This window comes from Grampus griseus (assembly GCF_964374135.1).
Source record: "Grampus griseus genome assembly, chromosome: 3".
Classification (NCBI taxonomy): domain Eukaryota; kingdom Metazoa; phylum Chordata; class Mammalia; order Artiodactyla; family Delphinidae; genus Grampus; species Grampus griseus.
This window is the reverse complement of record NC_139019.1, coordinates 8,610,438-8,628,474: the sequence shown is the minus strand read 5'-3', so window position 1 is coordinate 8,628,474 and position 18,037 is coordinate 8,610,438. Positions and strand designations below refer to the sequence as shown.

The 18,037-nt window shown below is 40.7% G+C and overlaps 1 protein-coding gene across 2 annotated transcripts in view; it reads right to left on the bottom strand.

The window, feature by feature from the left end:
• Window positions 1–6,048: 6,048 nt before the first annotated feature.
• MARCHF6 (membrane associated ring-CH-type finger 6) overlaps window positions 6,049–18,037 on the bottom strand; it is a 74,365-nt gene continuing 62,376 nt past the window's right edge. For both annotated transcript variants that reach the window (XM_082651420.1, XM_082651419.1), the window contains exons 23-26: window positions 14,160–14,249; window positions 12,084–12,216; window positions 10,966–11,101; window positions 6,049–8,172 (exon numbers count right to left, since the gene is read on the bottom strand). In XM_082651420.1, coding sequence (XP_082507546.1) covers window positions 8,082–8,172; window positions 10,966–11,101; window positions 12,084–12,216; window positions 14,160–14,249 — 450 coding nt within the window. In that variant the 3' untranslated portion in view covers window positions 6,049–8,081. The remainder of the gene's footprint in view (window positions 8,173–10,965; window positions 11,102–12,083; window positions 12,217–14,159; window positions 14,250–18,037) is intronic.

The window sequence follows — 18,037 nt, the reverse complement described above, 5'->3', positions numbered from 1 at the left end:
CAAAGGACCCCCCCCCCCCTTTCCTTGGCATGGCCTCCGTGAAGCTCTGGAGCGAGATGCCTCGTAGACTCCAAGGTAGGAAGCCATTAAAGTCCTGGAGGCTGGTGTGTGCGCGCAGCACGGGCCTCCCTGAAGGAATCTGGCCCCTGCCTTCCCAGACTGACGTGTCTGTCCTAGACGTGTCTGACCTCGACGCCTTCGCAAGCGCTGTTCCCGTGGCCCAATCGGCACCACTTAGTGAACTCACTGGCAGTTCAAAAGCCGCTTAAGAGTTTAGACAGTGGGCAGTTTCCAGCTAAAAGAAGATTCTATTTAACTTGTTTTCCTAAGTAAGATAGGACGGTTGAGCCAATCTAATCGGGTCTAGGAGAAAATAAGCTACCTTTTCCGATACAATAGTTTTGGGTCCAGGGGTAGGAGAAACTGTTCCATTCTGGTGGATGCTGACCAGGGCAGCGTACAAAGTGTGAATCCTACCTAGTTTAGGGGTCTCCTGGCTGGCTGCTGCAGCTGCCCTTAACACCCACACTGAATGAAACAGGCCCTGAGACCCACCTCCCCTCTTGACACGAAGGTGAAGAACTAGAATGAGCTGTCTTCAGGAGGGGCCAGTGACAAGCCCTCCTTCCTTCCCTAGAGGTATCAACCCCCAAACACAACTTCTCTACTGGGCAACTTACCTACCAAATGAAGACACACACGTTTCCAAGTTAACAGCATTAGCAAAACTGAAAATAGGCACTATTTAATGTTGATGACGATATGGGGAAACGAGGAATCTCATACACTGATGAGAGGAGTGTTAATTATTACATTTGGGGGCAATTTGGCACTTTAAATATGTTTGATGATTTAGCAGTCTTAATTCTAGGAATTTATCCTACAGAAATACTAGTAAAGTAATATGGACAAAAATGTTTACTATAGCATGTAATAAAATGGGTTAACCAATTGCCTTTCATAAAACTTAAATCATAATCTTATCCACACAATGGAATACAATACAGCTAAAAGTTTTAAATGGGATAGCTACTTATGTACTGACATAAAAAGATGCTCAGAAATATAAAGTGAAAGAAGCCACCTGCAGAGCAGCCCAGGGCACGTACCACCCGTGTTGATAAGAGCATCAGTGAACGAATGCTTATGCAGAGCACAGTCTGGAAGCAAACACCAAGCTACTGACAGTGCTCACCTCTGGAGGATGGCTTTCAGGTTTTATTTTAACCATATATACATTATTCTGATTCATTTATTTACTTACCCAACAATATTTATAGAACGCCCAATATGTCCCAGGACTGTCCTGGAATACAGTAGTAATCCCCAAATAGTTTTTTTTTTTTTCAATCTCTGGAGCTTACATTCAAGTGAGGGAAAAACATGCAAATACAAACAAGATAGGTAAACTGTACAGTAAGTTAATACGAAAGAGAAAAATACAGCAGGAGACAGGAATGCCCAAGTAGCTACAATTTCAGATAAGCCTCCCTAAGAAAGACATTTTAGTATAGAAACGAGGAGGTTGGGGAGAGCTTGGAGGAAGAATATTAAGGCATGGCAAACAGCAAATGCAAAGGCCCTGAGGTTTGACCTGTTGTGGAAAAGGGGAGGCTGCCTGGAGCACAATAAACACAGGGGGTGATGGGGCAGAGGGTGTGAACTTGTGAAAAGTTCTGTTCTGATTGCTTCTATCTTCTAAGTGAAATAGGAATAAAAATCATCAGCCAAAAGTCAGGAAGGCGGAGAAGGTGGCACTTTGAGGAAGAGGAAGGTGTGAAATGGTCAAAGACAGTATATGAACATAATACTTTTTAAAATTGAGGTGTAATTAACATTCAGTAAATTGCACAAATTTAAACTGTACAGTTTGGTACACCCTGACATGTCAAACCAGAACTCCATCAAGATAGTGAACACATCCGTCACACACATGCGTCCTCTCCGCCCCGTCTCTTCACATGCCTGTGAAATCCCCCCACGTCCCTCCTTGCCAACCCCTACCTGCAATGATCTGCTTTCTAGATTGCTGTAGGTTACTCTGTATTTTCTAGAATTCTATATAAATGAAAAGCACACAGTACACTTTTTGTCTACTTCCACTCAGCATCATCATTTTGAGATTTGCCCAAGCTGTATATACGGATAGTGAACTGCTTTCTGTTGCTGAGCAGTATCTCATTATATGGATAATCATTTATCCATTCATCAGTTGATGGGCACGAGGATTGTTTCCAGCTTTGGGTTAGTACAAATAAAGCTACTATGAACACGCACGTGTTTAAGTCTTCATACGGACTTGCACGTTTTCTTTTGGTGAAGACCTAGGAGTGGTAAGTAAACAGATTTTAACCTTTTAAGAACTGCCCAGCTATTTCCCAAAGCAGCTGTACCATTTTACATTCCCTCCAGCGGGGCGAGTTCCGGTTTCTCCACATCCTCCCCACCACGTGGTATGGTATTTTTAGTGTTAGCTATTCTCATAGGTATGAACGGGCATCTCATTGTGGTTTTAATTTGCATTTTACTTATGGCTAATTCTGTTGAACATCTTCTCATGTAATTTGCCATATATATATATATATATATCTCCTCTTCAGTGAAGTGTGTTAAGTATTTTGCCCATTTTTAAAATGGGCAAATAGGTTTTCTTACTACTGAGTTTAGAGACTTCTTTATTCCGAATGCATTTTATCAGAAATGTTCTGTAAATATTTTCTGCCACTCCATGGCTTGTCTTTGTTTCTCTAAACACTGTATTTCAAAGAGCAGACGGTCTCAATTTTGATAAAGCCCAATTCATCAAATTTTTCTTCTATGGATTGTGCTTTTGGGGTTACAACCCAAGGTTGAATATTTTCCCCTTGGTCTTCTTCTAGAAGTTATATAGTTTGGGGTTTTAACATTTAGGACTGTAATCCATGAGTTAATTTTTACAACTGTTGAGATATGGATCAGTTTTTAATCTTGTATCTGGACGTCCAATTACTCCAGCACTATTTGTTTGACTTCTGCACCTTTGTCAAAAAGCAGCTATCTGTATACATGTAGGTCTATTTCTGGACTCTCTATTCTGCTCCATCACACCTTTGGATTTGTGCAGCTAGCAGAAGGGATTGCTCCATTTAAGCAAAGAAAGGAGTGAATGAGTGGGGTTCTCGTGTATGAAGCTTCTTGTCCTAAAGAAAAGTTACTGAACAAACATGGAGAAGCAGAAAGACATGGCACTGTTACATATGTAAAGGAAGAAATTTCAAAATGACGATTAGACAACGTAAAGTGGGTTACTGCTGTTGACATACAGACAGGTGTATGCCATGTGGGACTGAGCAGAAGTAGACTGCAAGAGGGTGAAAGAGGAACTGTGGTGTGGGTGTGTGGGAGGGGTGCCTGTATACACAAAACAGGACTTGAGTGCCACCAGGTCATCACAGCCTCGCCCAAGGTGAGTCCTTTCTGTGTTCCTTGTGGCATTTGACTCCTACCTACAATGGAAACTTCTGCTCATTTTTTTGTTCTTTTCCATTCTAACTGGGCTCCTTGAAGGCAGACCCTATACCTCATTCTACTACAGTACTAAGTACAGTGCTGGAAACAAGAGAGACACCAAAAAAAAATGAGAGTGGGGCTGGGGAGAATTCACCTCCTCAGACCCTCATTTCACTCGTGATGTTGGCTCTGTTCGCAACAAGAGTGGCTGCAAACTGCACAGTAGGAGAAGGGAATTCATGGCCACTTTCTGAGATTTCACTGTACAATTTCCTTTGCAATAAAGTTCAACTTCACAGATTACACATGCCCTATGGATCAAATAGCATTTCACCTACCACCACTGCATTTGAAATAAATAAAAATGCATAAATGATTTTAAAAAAATCATAGAAAAAGTTTTGAACCTAGAAACAAAAATTAGAAACAAAAGGATCTCTTCACAAAGGGCACTTTAAAAACCTCAAGCAACCCTTTCCTTTTTCTCTGATACATATGATCAGTATGTGAAGTGGACTTTTACTCTATCCAAATCTCCACCTAAAAGACAACCTGGTGAAACTTTACACTCAGATCTTGCAGTGGAGGCGCAGAGCTGGGTGGCATCCTGCCTGTGGCACAAGAAGAAGGGCTTCGCTCTTCCCAGTGAGGATGGGCTGTAACCACAGTGGAGGGAGAGAGGGGGAAGGTGTGTCTTCTGCAACTATACTTTCAAGTTCCTACTTAGAACGGAGGGGCTATAATCATATGTAACTTGAGTTTTTTCTTCCATAATTATTATACTTTTAACGATCTGGATTATCTGCCTGTGCCAACTAATAATGCATATTTCATAATTCTGAAGCAATCTTGCAACAAAGCAAAAATAAACCAAAAAAACTAGACTACAACTAACGTTTTTATTCAATTTTTCTCTCAACTCAGAAGGCAACAAACAACCACATAAAAAAGGGAGCACTTTAGAATATATACACATAAAGTTGGTCTGGGTATCTAAGGTATTTAATAGAAAACTAACATCCCAACTAAGTAAATGTTCTATTCATTGAGCTTCTACAACAGTCATTTCTAGGCCTTATGGTCATTACATTTTCATTTAAGGTACTATATTAATTTCATGACTACAAAATGAGGCACTCATACAAAATAGATGGGAATGAAAACAGATGTATCCTGTCTTATCTTTATGTTGTATTAAATGCCAAAGATATTGTTGGGGATTACCTGAAAGAAGCCCTTACTCGTGATGGCTGTTTTATTGATTAAAAAAATGACACAGGGCAGTAATGGACTGAAAGGAAAACATCTGATTGAGGGGCACGTTAATTAAGTAGATACAAGGAAGTTAGAGAATCTCCACAAGTGAGGCTTCAGTAATACCTTTGTAGTAAGACATTTGTTTTCTTCTTGATGGCAACTGAATAGGTAACATTCTAAAGGAGTATTTTAAACATAATCATTTAATTTTACAATATAAAAAACTTATCACAGTAAGTAGAGAGCTTTAAAATACTCAATCCTGAAAATGAGAGTAAGTAGCTCACTTGCAACGTTTAAAAAAGTGCCAGTGTTCTGATACTGGTGCAACATTCTTCAGAGTGAGTGTGTGTGAGAGTGTGTGTGTGTGTGTGTGTGTTTGCAAATGCAATACAATGTAGCAATGTCCAGTGCTTCACTGTTTTGTTTTAAAAAGTCATCAATTCAACCTAAATTCAAGAATTACACTTTAATAGTAGCATTTTGCCAATACAGAAAGGACATATCATCTAAGATCAAATCATCTGAGAAAAAGTTCTTCTCTATTACTTGAATAAGGGAAAGAAAAAACACAAGACAAGAATCCACAGTAATAACAGTTATATTAAATGCTGAAATAAAAATTACTTTTCATTTCCATCTGGAATTGAGATGTCCAATCTCCACTGTTTCTCCAGAGAACAGGAAAAAAATCACCTAAAAACATGGAGGTTTTTAAGGCTAGCTATACACAAACTTCCCATTGGCATTTTTCTTCAGTGTTCATCTCAACTATTAGTACTTAATAGTTTAAAAATCAAACAGAATTTGCTAATAATGAACAACTGCATACTTCATACTATGACCATTTGATAACTGGTCATGTAAAACTAACCCCAAATGTTGATTTGTCTTCAATTTATAAATAGTAAAAATAAAGCAAAAAGGTCTTCTTTCCTAATTAAATTCCTTGAAGACAGTCTTAGCCCAATGTAAAATGAAGCAAAACTACACTATTATTATTTTTTTAATTCTACATGAAGAAGGGCAGCAATACTAGCACTTTCTGAACTAGAAGTTTTAAATATTTATAAGACTATTGGTTAATAATAAAATCTTGATGCTACCCAAGTAAATAGTATGCCAGCAAATGCTTTCCTTATGAAAGTATTCACCTTATTGAAAAAAACAGGACAAAGCACAACTGAAAAACCAGGGGAAATCCTTAAGTAAGACAAGATAAAGTTATCTGCCAGTGAAATGGAGGGCAACTTTTTGGCCATTCATATATATATATATATATATATATATATATATATATATATATTCACACACACACATATATATATATGTATATTATATGTTGTTTTTTGGTGTTTTTTTTTTTTTTTACAAAATATCTGATAAGATTCACTTAAAATTTTGTAGAATAACAATTTTTAATCTTTTGTGATATCTGCCTAGATCTCTTTCTGGTAAAACAGATAAGTGTGTTCCAATAACTTTATATCAAGATCTACAAATTCTCTGAAAAATTAAAAAAGAAACTTAAATTAACACGATCAAGTTATATGCCCAATTTGATAATATTTTTCTCCCAAAGAGAACAATTGATATAGACATACACCATGACAGGTGGCATTATGTTTAAAATGCTCCTAATTTTTACAGTAGGACTAAATTTCTAAGTAAAGGTAGGGCTAGCAAAGGCCTTATTTCAAATATGAGAAAGGGCTACTACAAACTGCGAAAAACTGTAACACTGAATCCTATGTCGTTTTTTTTTTTTTTTTTTTTTTGATACTGATGTTTTAAAGTAATCACTTACCACTTCAGGAAAAACTGTTGAAATATAAAACAACCAGAACGTGTTGCTTTTGGTAACTTATGTTTGGCTGACTCTCATATTTTAAAAATTCTCAGATTTAAGCCTATGGGTTTTAATACTATATGGAAATTCTTTTATGGTTTCTTAAGATCTATGCTGTCCATTTTCTCTGAGAACTAAGTTATCATTCAAAAACAAATACTACCCTTACCATATACCATCACCATTAAAAACCTGGATCACATGCCCAACCATTCTATTTCTCTAAACTTCTAACTTGAAGCTTTGGTTATGAAGGAAAACCAAGTTTCTAAGTGTTCTGCTTTCTGAGATTTTTACAGCACGTTTCCAATGAAATACATTCTGTACTCCTATGTTAAAAGGCCAGCTCAGTCAGCTTCCTTCTGGTCAAATAAAATCAAGTTGGTTTTATTTATAGTTTTATTCTGTAAACAAAAAGCTCTGGAAACTTTGGAGAAATGCACTGCCCCTAATCCTCACCCAATGATGCACTAACCAGCAGGACCAGGGGTTCTAACCCGTCTTCTCTAACGCTGTCAATCTAAGACCACAAATCCCATCTACATTTGACAAAACATTTCAGTATGTCCTTATTCCAGGAAGATGCAGTATCACTGGTGATGTTATCCTGTAAGATTTATGATCTTCCATGACTTTGGCCACTGCTGACGAAAAGACAGCTGTGTGTGGGAAAAGGGGGCTGGAGGATCTAAGGAAAAATCTTCTTTTGGACTTCTTCTTTTCTCTAAGTATAGACACGTCCCTAACAAACACAAAACCCAACTCCTGATGCTGATCACTAGGAATATTAAATTATCAAAATTAAAAATAATTTCCTCACCTAGCACAAGATACTATACAATATTACAAACACAGACACATGAAAAAAAATCAGGCAGTAGAAAATGTACAACAGCTTTGGTGTTATACAAAATAACTTCCAAAAACGATTGACAGTGAAGCACAAGTTCATGTTTTCTTACCACAGACACTCCACTGTTGATTTCTACTTATTTCCTTTTATGTTCTTGGTAAGGTCTGAACAGCCAAGACAGAATGTACAGTTCACTTAATAAGAACTGCTAGGAACACCAGGACATTGCATTCCAAAAGACGTCATTAAGAAGTCTTGCCTCTGCACTATGGCTCTGTGGCACATTTCCTGTCAAGATCACAGCAGGTCCAAAATAAAGTGACAACTAGATTTAATAAATTAATATACATTTTGTTTAAAGATGTACAATGCACATTCTGTTTAATCCAAGGTTTTAGGGTATCCCGGAACTTCTATTTACACATATACAGACCTCAGACAGCAATGATGTCAGAAGATGCAGGAGGGGCAGCAGAGCCTCGCACTGCTGCTTGCTGAATGCTGAAAACCCAAGTCAAATACCCTTAACTTAAAAACAATGCTGAGAGATCACTGGGGAAAATCTCCAGAGAGAAGTCCACAAAAAAGGACACGTAAAGGCGGGGGAAGGTCAACGTAGTTGAGACAACCACTTTATTCTTGGGATGACTGTGGAGGCGGCGGAGATGTGCCTTGTTTGCCAGATTTCCGTTCATAGTTCACGAGGCGTTGGCCCACAAGGTACCTAGGTTGTTAAAAACAGGGTGGTTACTCTCTTATGTGATCTTACTAAAACATTCTTCCTTAGAGCAGCCAGTGATACATTTTTTAAAATGTAAATCAGATCACTTCACTCCCACTTAAAACCCTTCAGTAGTTAGGTAGGTACAAGGGGAGTCTAGAATGAATACTGGCAAACAGCACAAAAGCAGGCATCTCATAGCAAAGGTATGGATTTATGGGAAGACATGAGAGCAGCACATGTCAGAAGGCCTCAGATGCTATGCAGTGGAGTACAGGCTCTGGTCCATAGGTGAGGGGCCCTCATAAACTGACTCTTGGAGGCCAGAGGTAGGTAAGGTAGAAGAAACTTATTCAGGGGATTTATCTGTTATGGATCATATTTTACAAAACAGGTAAGTGGACAGATCTGAAGAAATGGACTGGAAATATGATAATCAGAAAGCTGGGTAAGGAGGAGAGTAAAACCTGAAAAGCTCTAGTTCTAAAGAAAAGGAGAAATCAAAGGACAAAGATTTCAAGGAGGTCAAAGGAAGAGGGCACAGAAATGACTGTATGCAAGTGACTGACAGAAGGTACGAGGTTATGGTCCAAGAAAGAGTATTAAGTGCTCCTAACCTATGAGAGGTGATGGCAAAGGGAGCAGGACTGCAGAAACGGAGACAGAAGTGCCTGTGGATGGGATGACAGGGCTGGAGGTCCTCCACCAGGACACAGCGTCCCCATGATGCCAGCAGGAGCTGGGGGGAGCAGTAGTGGTGGGCTGCAGTGACCGTGGGCGAAGGGCCTGGAAGCTGACCCGGGAGAACAGTGGGTGACAACGCTGATGGCAACAAGCTGCGGGGGGCGGGGGCGGTGTGGGTGATGGTTTCAAGCGGGCACGGGGACCCACTTGGAGGCAGCAGTGCAGACCAAGACGTGCCCGGCAGGACTTTACACATCTGTGTAAGAGGAGGAGAGTGAGGCCAGCACGTGACAGGGCTGCCAGGGAGCTGGGGTCTCTGAGGCTCAGTTTGCTCTTCAATAAAATGAGAACAATAGTCCTATGATTGCTGTAAGAAACAGAAAGCAGGCAAAAGCCTCGGTAACAAAGGCCTGGCATGTGTGGAGGGCTCCGTGTGGCAACTTTTATTTTTCCCCGTGACTTCCTCCACCCTGACTTTCATCTATCACTTTTCTGTTGACAAACAGGTCTCATGAGGTACTCTGGCAATTTACGCCAAGAAGCTTAACATTTCACTTTTTAAAACATTCCACTAACCCTACTGCTTCTTCATCACAAGCTCACTGTTTCACCCCTTTTCTTTTTGTCTTCTTGATTCTCTTCCCGAAGTTAATCATTCCTTATCCCACTGTCCCCCAACCAACCGGTGTTTTTTCAACTTGTGAGGAATTTGTAAACTCTTTGAACAATGACAACTGAGCAATATCTGACATGATAATACACATGGCACTACCTGACACACATGTAATCACAAACCACATCAAGATAGCAAGCACAGAGAGAAAAGGAAGGTAAACTTGCCCCAAACCGAAAAGTAACTCAGGGGCAGAAAAACGAGACTCTGAACCCATAGCCAGTTCTATTACCCCAGCAGCCTCTCATGCCCACAGCGCACACGCACACACGCACACTTGGCACCTCCTCGGGATCAAGCCCTGTGGCAGATACACTGTGGATGTATAATGGTGAACAAGACACGCCCTCTGTCGAGCCCGAGTTCAACGGTTTTCTGCACGAAGCAACGAAGCAACGGTGGGGAAAGATAATAGAGTGCACTGGGCTGCAGGCAGCTCCCGAGGGTGTGTCTCTTTTGCGCTGGTGCCGGACTGACTGTGCCGCCAAAACAAGCGAAGTGAGGGAAAAGGGCTTTCATCGCTGAAAGCCCCTCCCCATTCTTTCGTGGTTGACAGAACTTAATACTCAGCCTGCCTAAGCCTTCTAGTGTTTACTACCATCAGTAAGTGCTTTGGAGAAGCCCTGAACACTCTCTAAATTTCATTCTTAAACATATTACTCTTAAAGAGCCCTCAGAGTAAATGAGGTGACCATATAATCTGTCGCCCAAAGCCGGCACTCACGAGTAAAAGGGGGCGCTGTTAGTAATGACACGCAGGCAGCCTGTGTAAACTGGGACTCTCCCGGGCAAACCAGGATGGGTAGTTACAAACTTACTTCCTCTGTGAGGCGCCATTAAAGCAGAAGAGGACTCAGCCTTCCATTAGGACATGGAGGGTCAAATGGCTGCTACCCCAGAAGGTGTTTTCCTTGGCTGTTCTCAATTTCTCAGAGGTCAGGTCGCAGAGTTTCCTCAAAACAGAGGGCGCCACAACGCTTCTGCAGTAACCTCACAGCTTCTCTCAGCAATGGTCAGAGTAACCCAATGGCCCTTGGCTGCAAGAAGGGCTTAGGCAGGCACTGCTAATTCCTAAAGCAGGCTTCTTATTTTTATCTAAAACTATTTAATATATTGTCAGACCAAAACATTTGAAAACAGACTGAAAATTATTCCAAATGGACATTAAGAACTCTTCCTCCCCAAACCGGTTTCTCCCAGTCTTTTTCATCTCCGTAGATGACAACTCTGTATTTCCAGTTGCTTGACCCAACCAAGTCCTGATAACCCCCTTTTTCACATTCTACATCCAATCTGTTAGCAAATCCTGTCAATTCTACCTCAAAATACGTCCAGAATCTGAGCACTTTTCCCTCCTGTGATTTATCACAATAGACACAATAATTAAGAAATGAGACATCTTAACAAAAAGCAGCTAGACAAATGAAGTCTAGACTTACTTGTCATTTTTAATATGTTCATAAAGGCGCTTAAACTGGCGGACCTGGAAGGACAAGATTCCCATCAACACCACGACCATCAGTAAAAATGGATAAATCCGCCGGTGGACCAAATTTTGCATTTCCGCAGTAACACCTGGAAAACCAAAAAAGAAAAACTCTAAGTGTATAAAGGCTGACAGTGAAATGAAAGTATGTCCTTTTCCTAAGAAGAGGGGAGGGGCGCTTAACTGAAACTCATCCTGTATGAAGTGGAGTGAGGCAAGGAGTGCCGTCAAGCTGGAGCCAGCCCCAGCTAGAGGAAGAGCCTCGTGAACTATCCCGAGGAGCTGGACTGTGTTCTAAAGGCACAGAGGAACCAACAAAAGGATGTTCACTAAAAAGGTATGAACGAGATTTATTCTTCTGAAAGGTCATCGTGGCCGCAGTGTGGAGAATGAATTAGCGATGGAGAGTTCAAAACAAGGCAACCAGACGAGAGGCTGCTGAGGTTGAGGTTAAGGTGAGAGCTGATGTTCATCTCAACGTGAGCTGCAGGCAAGGGCTCCAAAGATGAGAGAATGGGTTCCAGAGGTCAGATCAGAGGCACTTGGAACCCAGCTGAGTATGAAGAGCAGAGAGCCTCAGGTGACACGGATGACCTTCAAGGTTTCTGACTTATACACCTTGTTGGATGATAATGCTAGTAACTGACAGAGGGAATTCAATAGAAGCAAAAGATTTGGAGGGGAAAACTTTGTGCTTATAATTCTGAACACATTGCTGGCTTTAAGGTCGTGTGAGGATTCTTCAGTACATAGCTGATAATATCTAGATGTTAAAGTGTCACAAATTAGCTTCTCCTCTTTGGTTTTTCTTTTACGCTAAAGGATATTTTTTTAAATGTCAATACTTTCTCACCTGCCTAGGGAAAAAAACTGTACCAAAGCGTTTTATGATCCTCATCTTGCCCTAACTAGTGAAATCTAAGAAAAACAGTCTTTTAAAATCACTGTTTTAGCTGGATTTATATTTACAATAAAGCATTTGGAGCCAGGCAACCTTTGATACCATAAGTGACAAGAATGTAATGATGTGAATAAAGGTGCTCTCTGAAGCCCTCAGCCAGCATTACCCACCAAGTAAAGGAACGACGCCGGACGCGATGACATAAGGTACACACAGGGAAAGCAAGAGCACAGAGATCACTGGCGCTGCCAGTTTCCGAATGATATACTGAAGGTCAATGTTCCGGATGCCATTTGCGTAAACCTGAAACATAGAGGTAAAAAATGAGAATAAGGATACAAGACAAATTCCTCCAGGTTAACAGAGCAATCTGCTGAATTCAAGCACAGGGAGCTGGATCTACCAGCCCAAAAGATTCAAACTTGTTATTTTTTCAGAAGTCAAGGCAAATTCTGGAACACAAACATAAGTATGGTATCCATAAGTTTTTAAAGAAATGCATTTACTTCCTTACACTTTGCAGTTAACTCTGCTAAGAGATGAAATAATAAGATGCTAATCTAGAATAATAATTACACTAGCCTTGTGCTATACGATACCAGATGGCATCCAATAATATTAGTTGAAGACTACACAACTTGAAGTAACTTCATACATAAATTGTTTAAGAGTGACCTGTGTTACTACTCAAGATTGCATTCATTTTATCTGAATATAAGAAAACACTATAAACAGGAAGCATGTTTCTAAAAAGCCTGTATAAATTAAATTTCAACAAATCGAAAGGTATTTTATGGAACAATTTAGTATGAAAGAATTCTACAGTGAATTTTTTTTAAATTTAAGAATTTCTAAAATATTTCATCTCATCTAGAAAGTTCTACGGGATAGTACTGCAGAGGAAAGAATGGATGGAAGTGGGGAAATCTTGGGAATAATGGAAAATAAAGATGGTATACAGAAGGGGACGAAACAGCAGAGCGTTGTTTGTGTTTTTCCCCCAGCACTTCAACCTCTCCTGGCCCATAGTCACACAGTGTGGTGCAACTCCAATCCCCAGGTCCCTCAGAAGTGGGCCAGAGCATTTCAAGGTGAATGACAACAGGCTTACTGCTCCACAGGTCCCCTCTGGCCCACCAAAATCCTTTTAACCCAAATGCATTTAAATTAATGCAGCAAGGCATCCCGGTGTTTCTCAATCATTTTACTTAAACTTAGACACATGTATGAGAAAGAATGCATCAGAGAGCAAAATATTATAGAGATCAACAGTGTTTCACAGCCCCCAGGTGTAACTTCATGCTTATTCTCCACAAGGGTCAGAGTCTCATCTGGAAACTCTAGAGTGGACCGGTCTGTACTCCTATCGTGAATGGACATGCTGCCACGCAGCCCGCAATCCATCTCACTTCAGAATCAGCCCGCACTTGAGAGATGCATGCAAACACACACCAATTCCCTGGCTCTCCCCACCCTCACAAATCTCCAAGTACAGAAATTGTTGGGTGAGTTTCTTGTGCATACTGGGCTGAGAACTACTGTATTTCCTATACATCAAAAGGAGGTATACCTTCAGTGCTACAACACTGTAACACCTTATTAATTTGATGCTGCCCTAAGGACAAGAGGGTTGTCCATAAGTCCATTCTTTAGGTAACTAAAACTTAAAAGAAATAAGTACCAAAATCTACTATGTTGGTTACTTTGGAAGAAATCTTCCTAAAATGAATTATCCTACTTCCTAGCCTTATTACCAAAGTACAGAAGTACCATCTATTTTTTTCAAGGTGATCACCTCAATGACCACATTATATGATAGCTCCATAACACAAAACTGTCTTAGGTGTTACATAGCTAAAATATTCCCAAAGAGCTCTGCTTTTTTAAATCTATTTTTTTCCTGCCATTTTCTTTATTTATTGCCTTGAACAATAACCTCTTTTCCTTACTACAGGCTTACAAAACTGACTACCAAGCCTTCATCAGAACTCCTGCTCTAAAAAAAAGCACATATGCTAAATTTTGCCTTTACTTTAGTCAGGGTTCTAGGCACTTTAAGCTACTGGTTAACTTTCAGATAAGGGAAGTGTTAAAGAGTAGCTGATGAAAATTCATGGTGTAAGAGTAAACTGCCTTTCTCCTTAAAGAAAAAAAAAAAAGTTACATATGCTCATTAAAGAAAATGTATAAAACTTAGAAAAGTGGGAACGTGGAAAATAAGAGTCCCATAAGCCGAACTTGCTTACCTGCTCAATTACAGTTTTCAGCCACCACTGAGGACCCATCAATGTTATAGCTGCAATGATTTTGGCATGCAGGACTCCAAGTGCCCAATCCTAGGATAATAAAAATCATTTAACAGATTTTTGTTTGTTTTTAACAATAAACCCAGCACAGAGGCTATTTCTTGCATTATTAACTTCAAAACAAAAACTCTGTTGGATTAGTAACGATTTCACAGAAGAATAAATACGCTGGAAAATCCAGGGAATTTTTTCCCCAACAGCTCAAGTTCAATGTTTCTATCAAAACTCATTCTTGTGTCTTTCAAAAAAAAAAAAAAAAAAAACACAACTACATTATTTTCCCAAGAGAACTAAGAAAAGTGTTTAATGGAGATCTGAACAAGCAAATAAATAAAACAGTGCCCTGACTTTATTTCATCAAACCATCCTTGGGCTGTTTTTCCAGTTGGGCTCCTGAAGGCTCAGAGCGCTTCCAGCCGGGTGTGCTCGCAGTTCTGCTGAGCTGTTACTAGGACCTCCCCAGTCACGCCAAGCTCCCCGCTGTGCCTCTGGCCTGCCCACCTCACTATCCACCAGGCAGCCAAAGGGATCACCACTCCCACTGCCTAAGTGATCTCTTAAAGTGCAAGTCAGATCATTTAAGGAGACCTCCGTGCTTACAACCCTGAACACAGCACACAACGTCCTTCATAACTGGTTCTGTTTATCTTAAAAATATATATATACATGTATGTTTTAAAAGTATCAAGTAACATTTAAATCTATTCTTACATTAAACTGAAACCTTTCCAGAGAAGGCTGGAGTCCTCTGTGACCACCAGCCCAAATCCGGATCCCTCCCCAGCAATAACCACTGCTAACATTTGGTATGTACCTTCCACGTTTGTTTCCTTATGCACCGATCTATGTCTATACATGTATGTCCCATAGGAAATATGTGTATCAGTTTTATATGGATTTTGCTCATACTGTTCTGTTCCGATTTTCTGGTTTGGTTGGTTGGTCTTCCAAAACATCTTCAAATAGGGTGGGAGGCTGATGCATGCACTGAATTCTTGGATAATCTCAAATATCACTCTTCATCCTGACAGACAAATGAGTGAATGACGTTTTTTCTAGGTATAGGAAGGTTGGGTTTTGTCCCTTTTATCTCAATGGTCTCTAAATGCCCTTCTACCTTATGGTTTCAGTGCTGCAAAGTCCACTGCTAGTATGCTTTTTTTTGAAGCTTGTGATTTAATTCAGAAATTTTACCAAGATGTGCCCAAATATGCATTTTTCTCATCAATTTTCTTTTCACCAAACCTGATGAGGTCCTTCAACCTACAGATCAGTTCTTTCTTCAATTTAGTTAAAAATGTCTATTTTTGTTTCAATGCTGTCTCCTATTTTTGTTTCAATGTTGCCTCATATTTTTGCATTGCAGAACCCTTATTATGGCTATATTAAGTCTCCTGGGTGTATCCTCCAAGACTCTTCCTCTCCCCTCAATTTCCTATTCTTCAGTTTTGCTCTGTGCATCAGTCTTCCAGGCCTCCAATCTGACTAGCCACATCTTTAATTCATTTACTGAATTTGTTTGAAATCCACGCTATGTAACATCACGACGATTTCACTCTGTTTTATGGCTGCTATTGTGTGTGCATGCCCACATACCCCTGTGTTTTTATTCTTCTATTTGGATGCTCACGGCTCTGCAAGCAGTTCTCCATCACCGGGCATGTGTTCTGATGGCTCTGCCTGGCATTCCTTTCTGTGGCTGCTGGGCCCCCCTTACATAAAACATGTGTTATTTTTCTCTGTTGGCTCAATGTGGTTCAGAGGCTCGGATTGAGAATATCCTAAAGGGCTGCAAAAGGATCTTTAGCCTGTTAGACCTCTGGGATAGCAAGCCAACAATTCCCAAATAAGAACATGGAGAAATCCTCCTTGCTTTTTTCTCTATCTTTCCAGGCTCACAAGCAGGGAAGATTCAACCACCAACTCAGCTTTCTCTTGGCCTTTGGGAGTCCAGAAGGCACCCAAGTGAGGTTAATGTTCACCTGAGGAGGTCCACAGATCACTGAGGTTCCAGCTCTTTCAAGATCCACTGCTTTCCAGTCCTTTCCCACAAAAAAAGACATACCACACTAGCTCCTCTGCTAGAATTAAAAAAGAGTCCAGCCTCCCATAGGTCTGTAGTCACTTGACGCAGGAAAGGCAAGCAGCTTTGAGTCAGGGATGGACAAAAAGCAAGCTGTTCTCTCAAACTTTGGGATTTTATCCAGAATATTAAGGATACCATGCTGCACACTCTGTTTGCAAGTTGTGTTTTTCCCCTACTCAAAAACACGTGAGGGCTTCCCTGGTGGCGCAGTGGTTGAGAGTCTGCCTGCTGATGCAGGGGACACGGGTTCGTGCCCCGGTCCGGGAAGATCCCACATGCCTGGGAGCGGCTGGGCCCGTGAGCCATGGCCGCTGAGCCTGTGCGTCCGGAGCCTGTGCTTCCCAACGGGAGAGGCCATAACAGTGAGAGGCTCGCGTACCGCAAAAAAAAAAAAAAAAAAAAAAACCACGTCTGAGAGCTATCTATATCAAAACATATAGCAAAACAAAAATACAAACAAGCGAAGAAATACACAGCTCTACTTCCTTCTTTTTAACTGCGGCACTGGATTCAAAAGCAAAGATATATCACATTTTATTTAGTCATTCTCTATTGATGGACATCTGGGTTGCTTCTAATATTTTTGACATGGTAAAAAATTATATAATAGCAGAACCCTGTTCATGTCTCCTGCACACATGTAAATGTTTCTTTGCAGGATATTCTGAAAAGTGAAAACTGATGAGTCATAACATATAAGCATTCTTAAAATTGAATAATTTCAAATAATTCTCCAAGGTCACAATGTTGGGCACTGTCAAGACCACCAGAAACACAGGTATAAGTGAACAAGCTGCATCACTACTCAATGCAGTGAGGGAGAACAAACAGTATGGGGAAGTTGGAGCCCTTAGTAAGAGTGTTAGAAAAGGCTTATTACAGTTTCCTGGCTTGTGTGAGGTGATTTGGGGAGGATTTAAGGAAGCAGGGCTTTGCTCTATTCCAGATGCTAAGTAGAAAGTACAGGTAATCTATAATTGGGTATCTTAATAAATCTTATCCAGAAGAAGGGACAGGCTGAGGCTAATCAAACTGTAGTAGCAAACAAAGGAGCAGCCAATCATGTCAGCCAGGGTACTGGCATGTTGGGGCATTTTTGTGGTTTGAACAATACTCATGTTTTGCCTGCGTTCAGACATGATTATGGAGGGGTCTTGAGTTTGTCTTGATCCATCTTGGTCACAGAGTGGCCTTGTGTGATGCTGATGTTCTGTCAATTGTTCACATTCAGCAGGAGGCCTAGCTCCTGGACCCCAGGGGCTGTTTTGCTCGTTTTCAGTGCCGCGTACTGCACAACCTCAGGAGGCGTATACCATCTGTTTGCCACATCTGCAGTGATCTCTTGGGTTACGGTAGCATCTGCCTGACCCCTCCCCTATAAAGTTGTGTTTCCCTCTGAGGTAGCAAGTAATCTGTAAGGTGACACTTTGTCACCATGCAAACAACCACTTCTGCACTGTAGTGGCATCAAAACATGACTGCAAATCCTTCTCCCGTGGAGTGGTAGGGGTCTATATCCCCTTCCCTTAAATCCAGGCCAAACTGTGACTTGCTCATACCCAGCAGAATGTAGTGAAGAGCAACACTGCAGGACTTCTGAGAAAAGGTCATAAAAAGTGATGCAAGTCTGCCTTGTTTGTAAGAAGCCCAAGTGCCTTGAGGCTACCAAGCTGTAAAAAAGCTCAAGTACATCCAGGGGCTCCAGCCAATAGCCCAGATACGGTGCAACCAA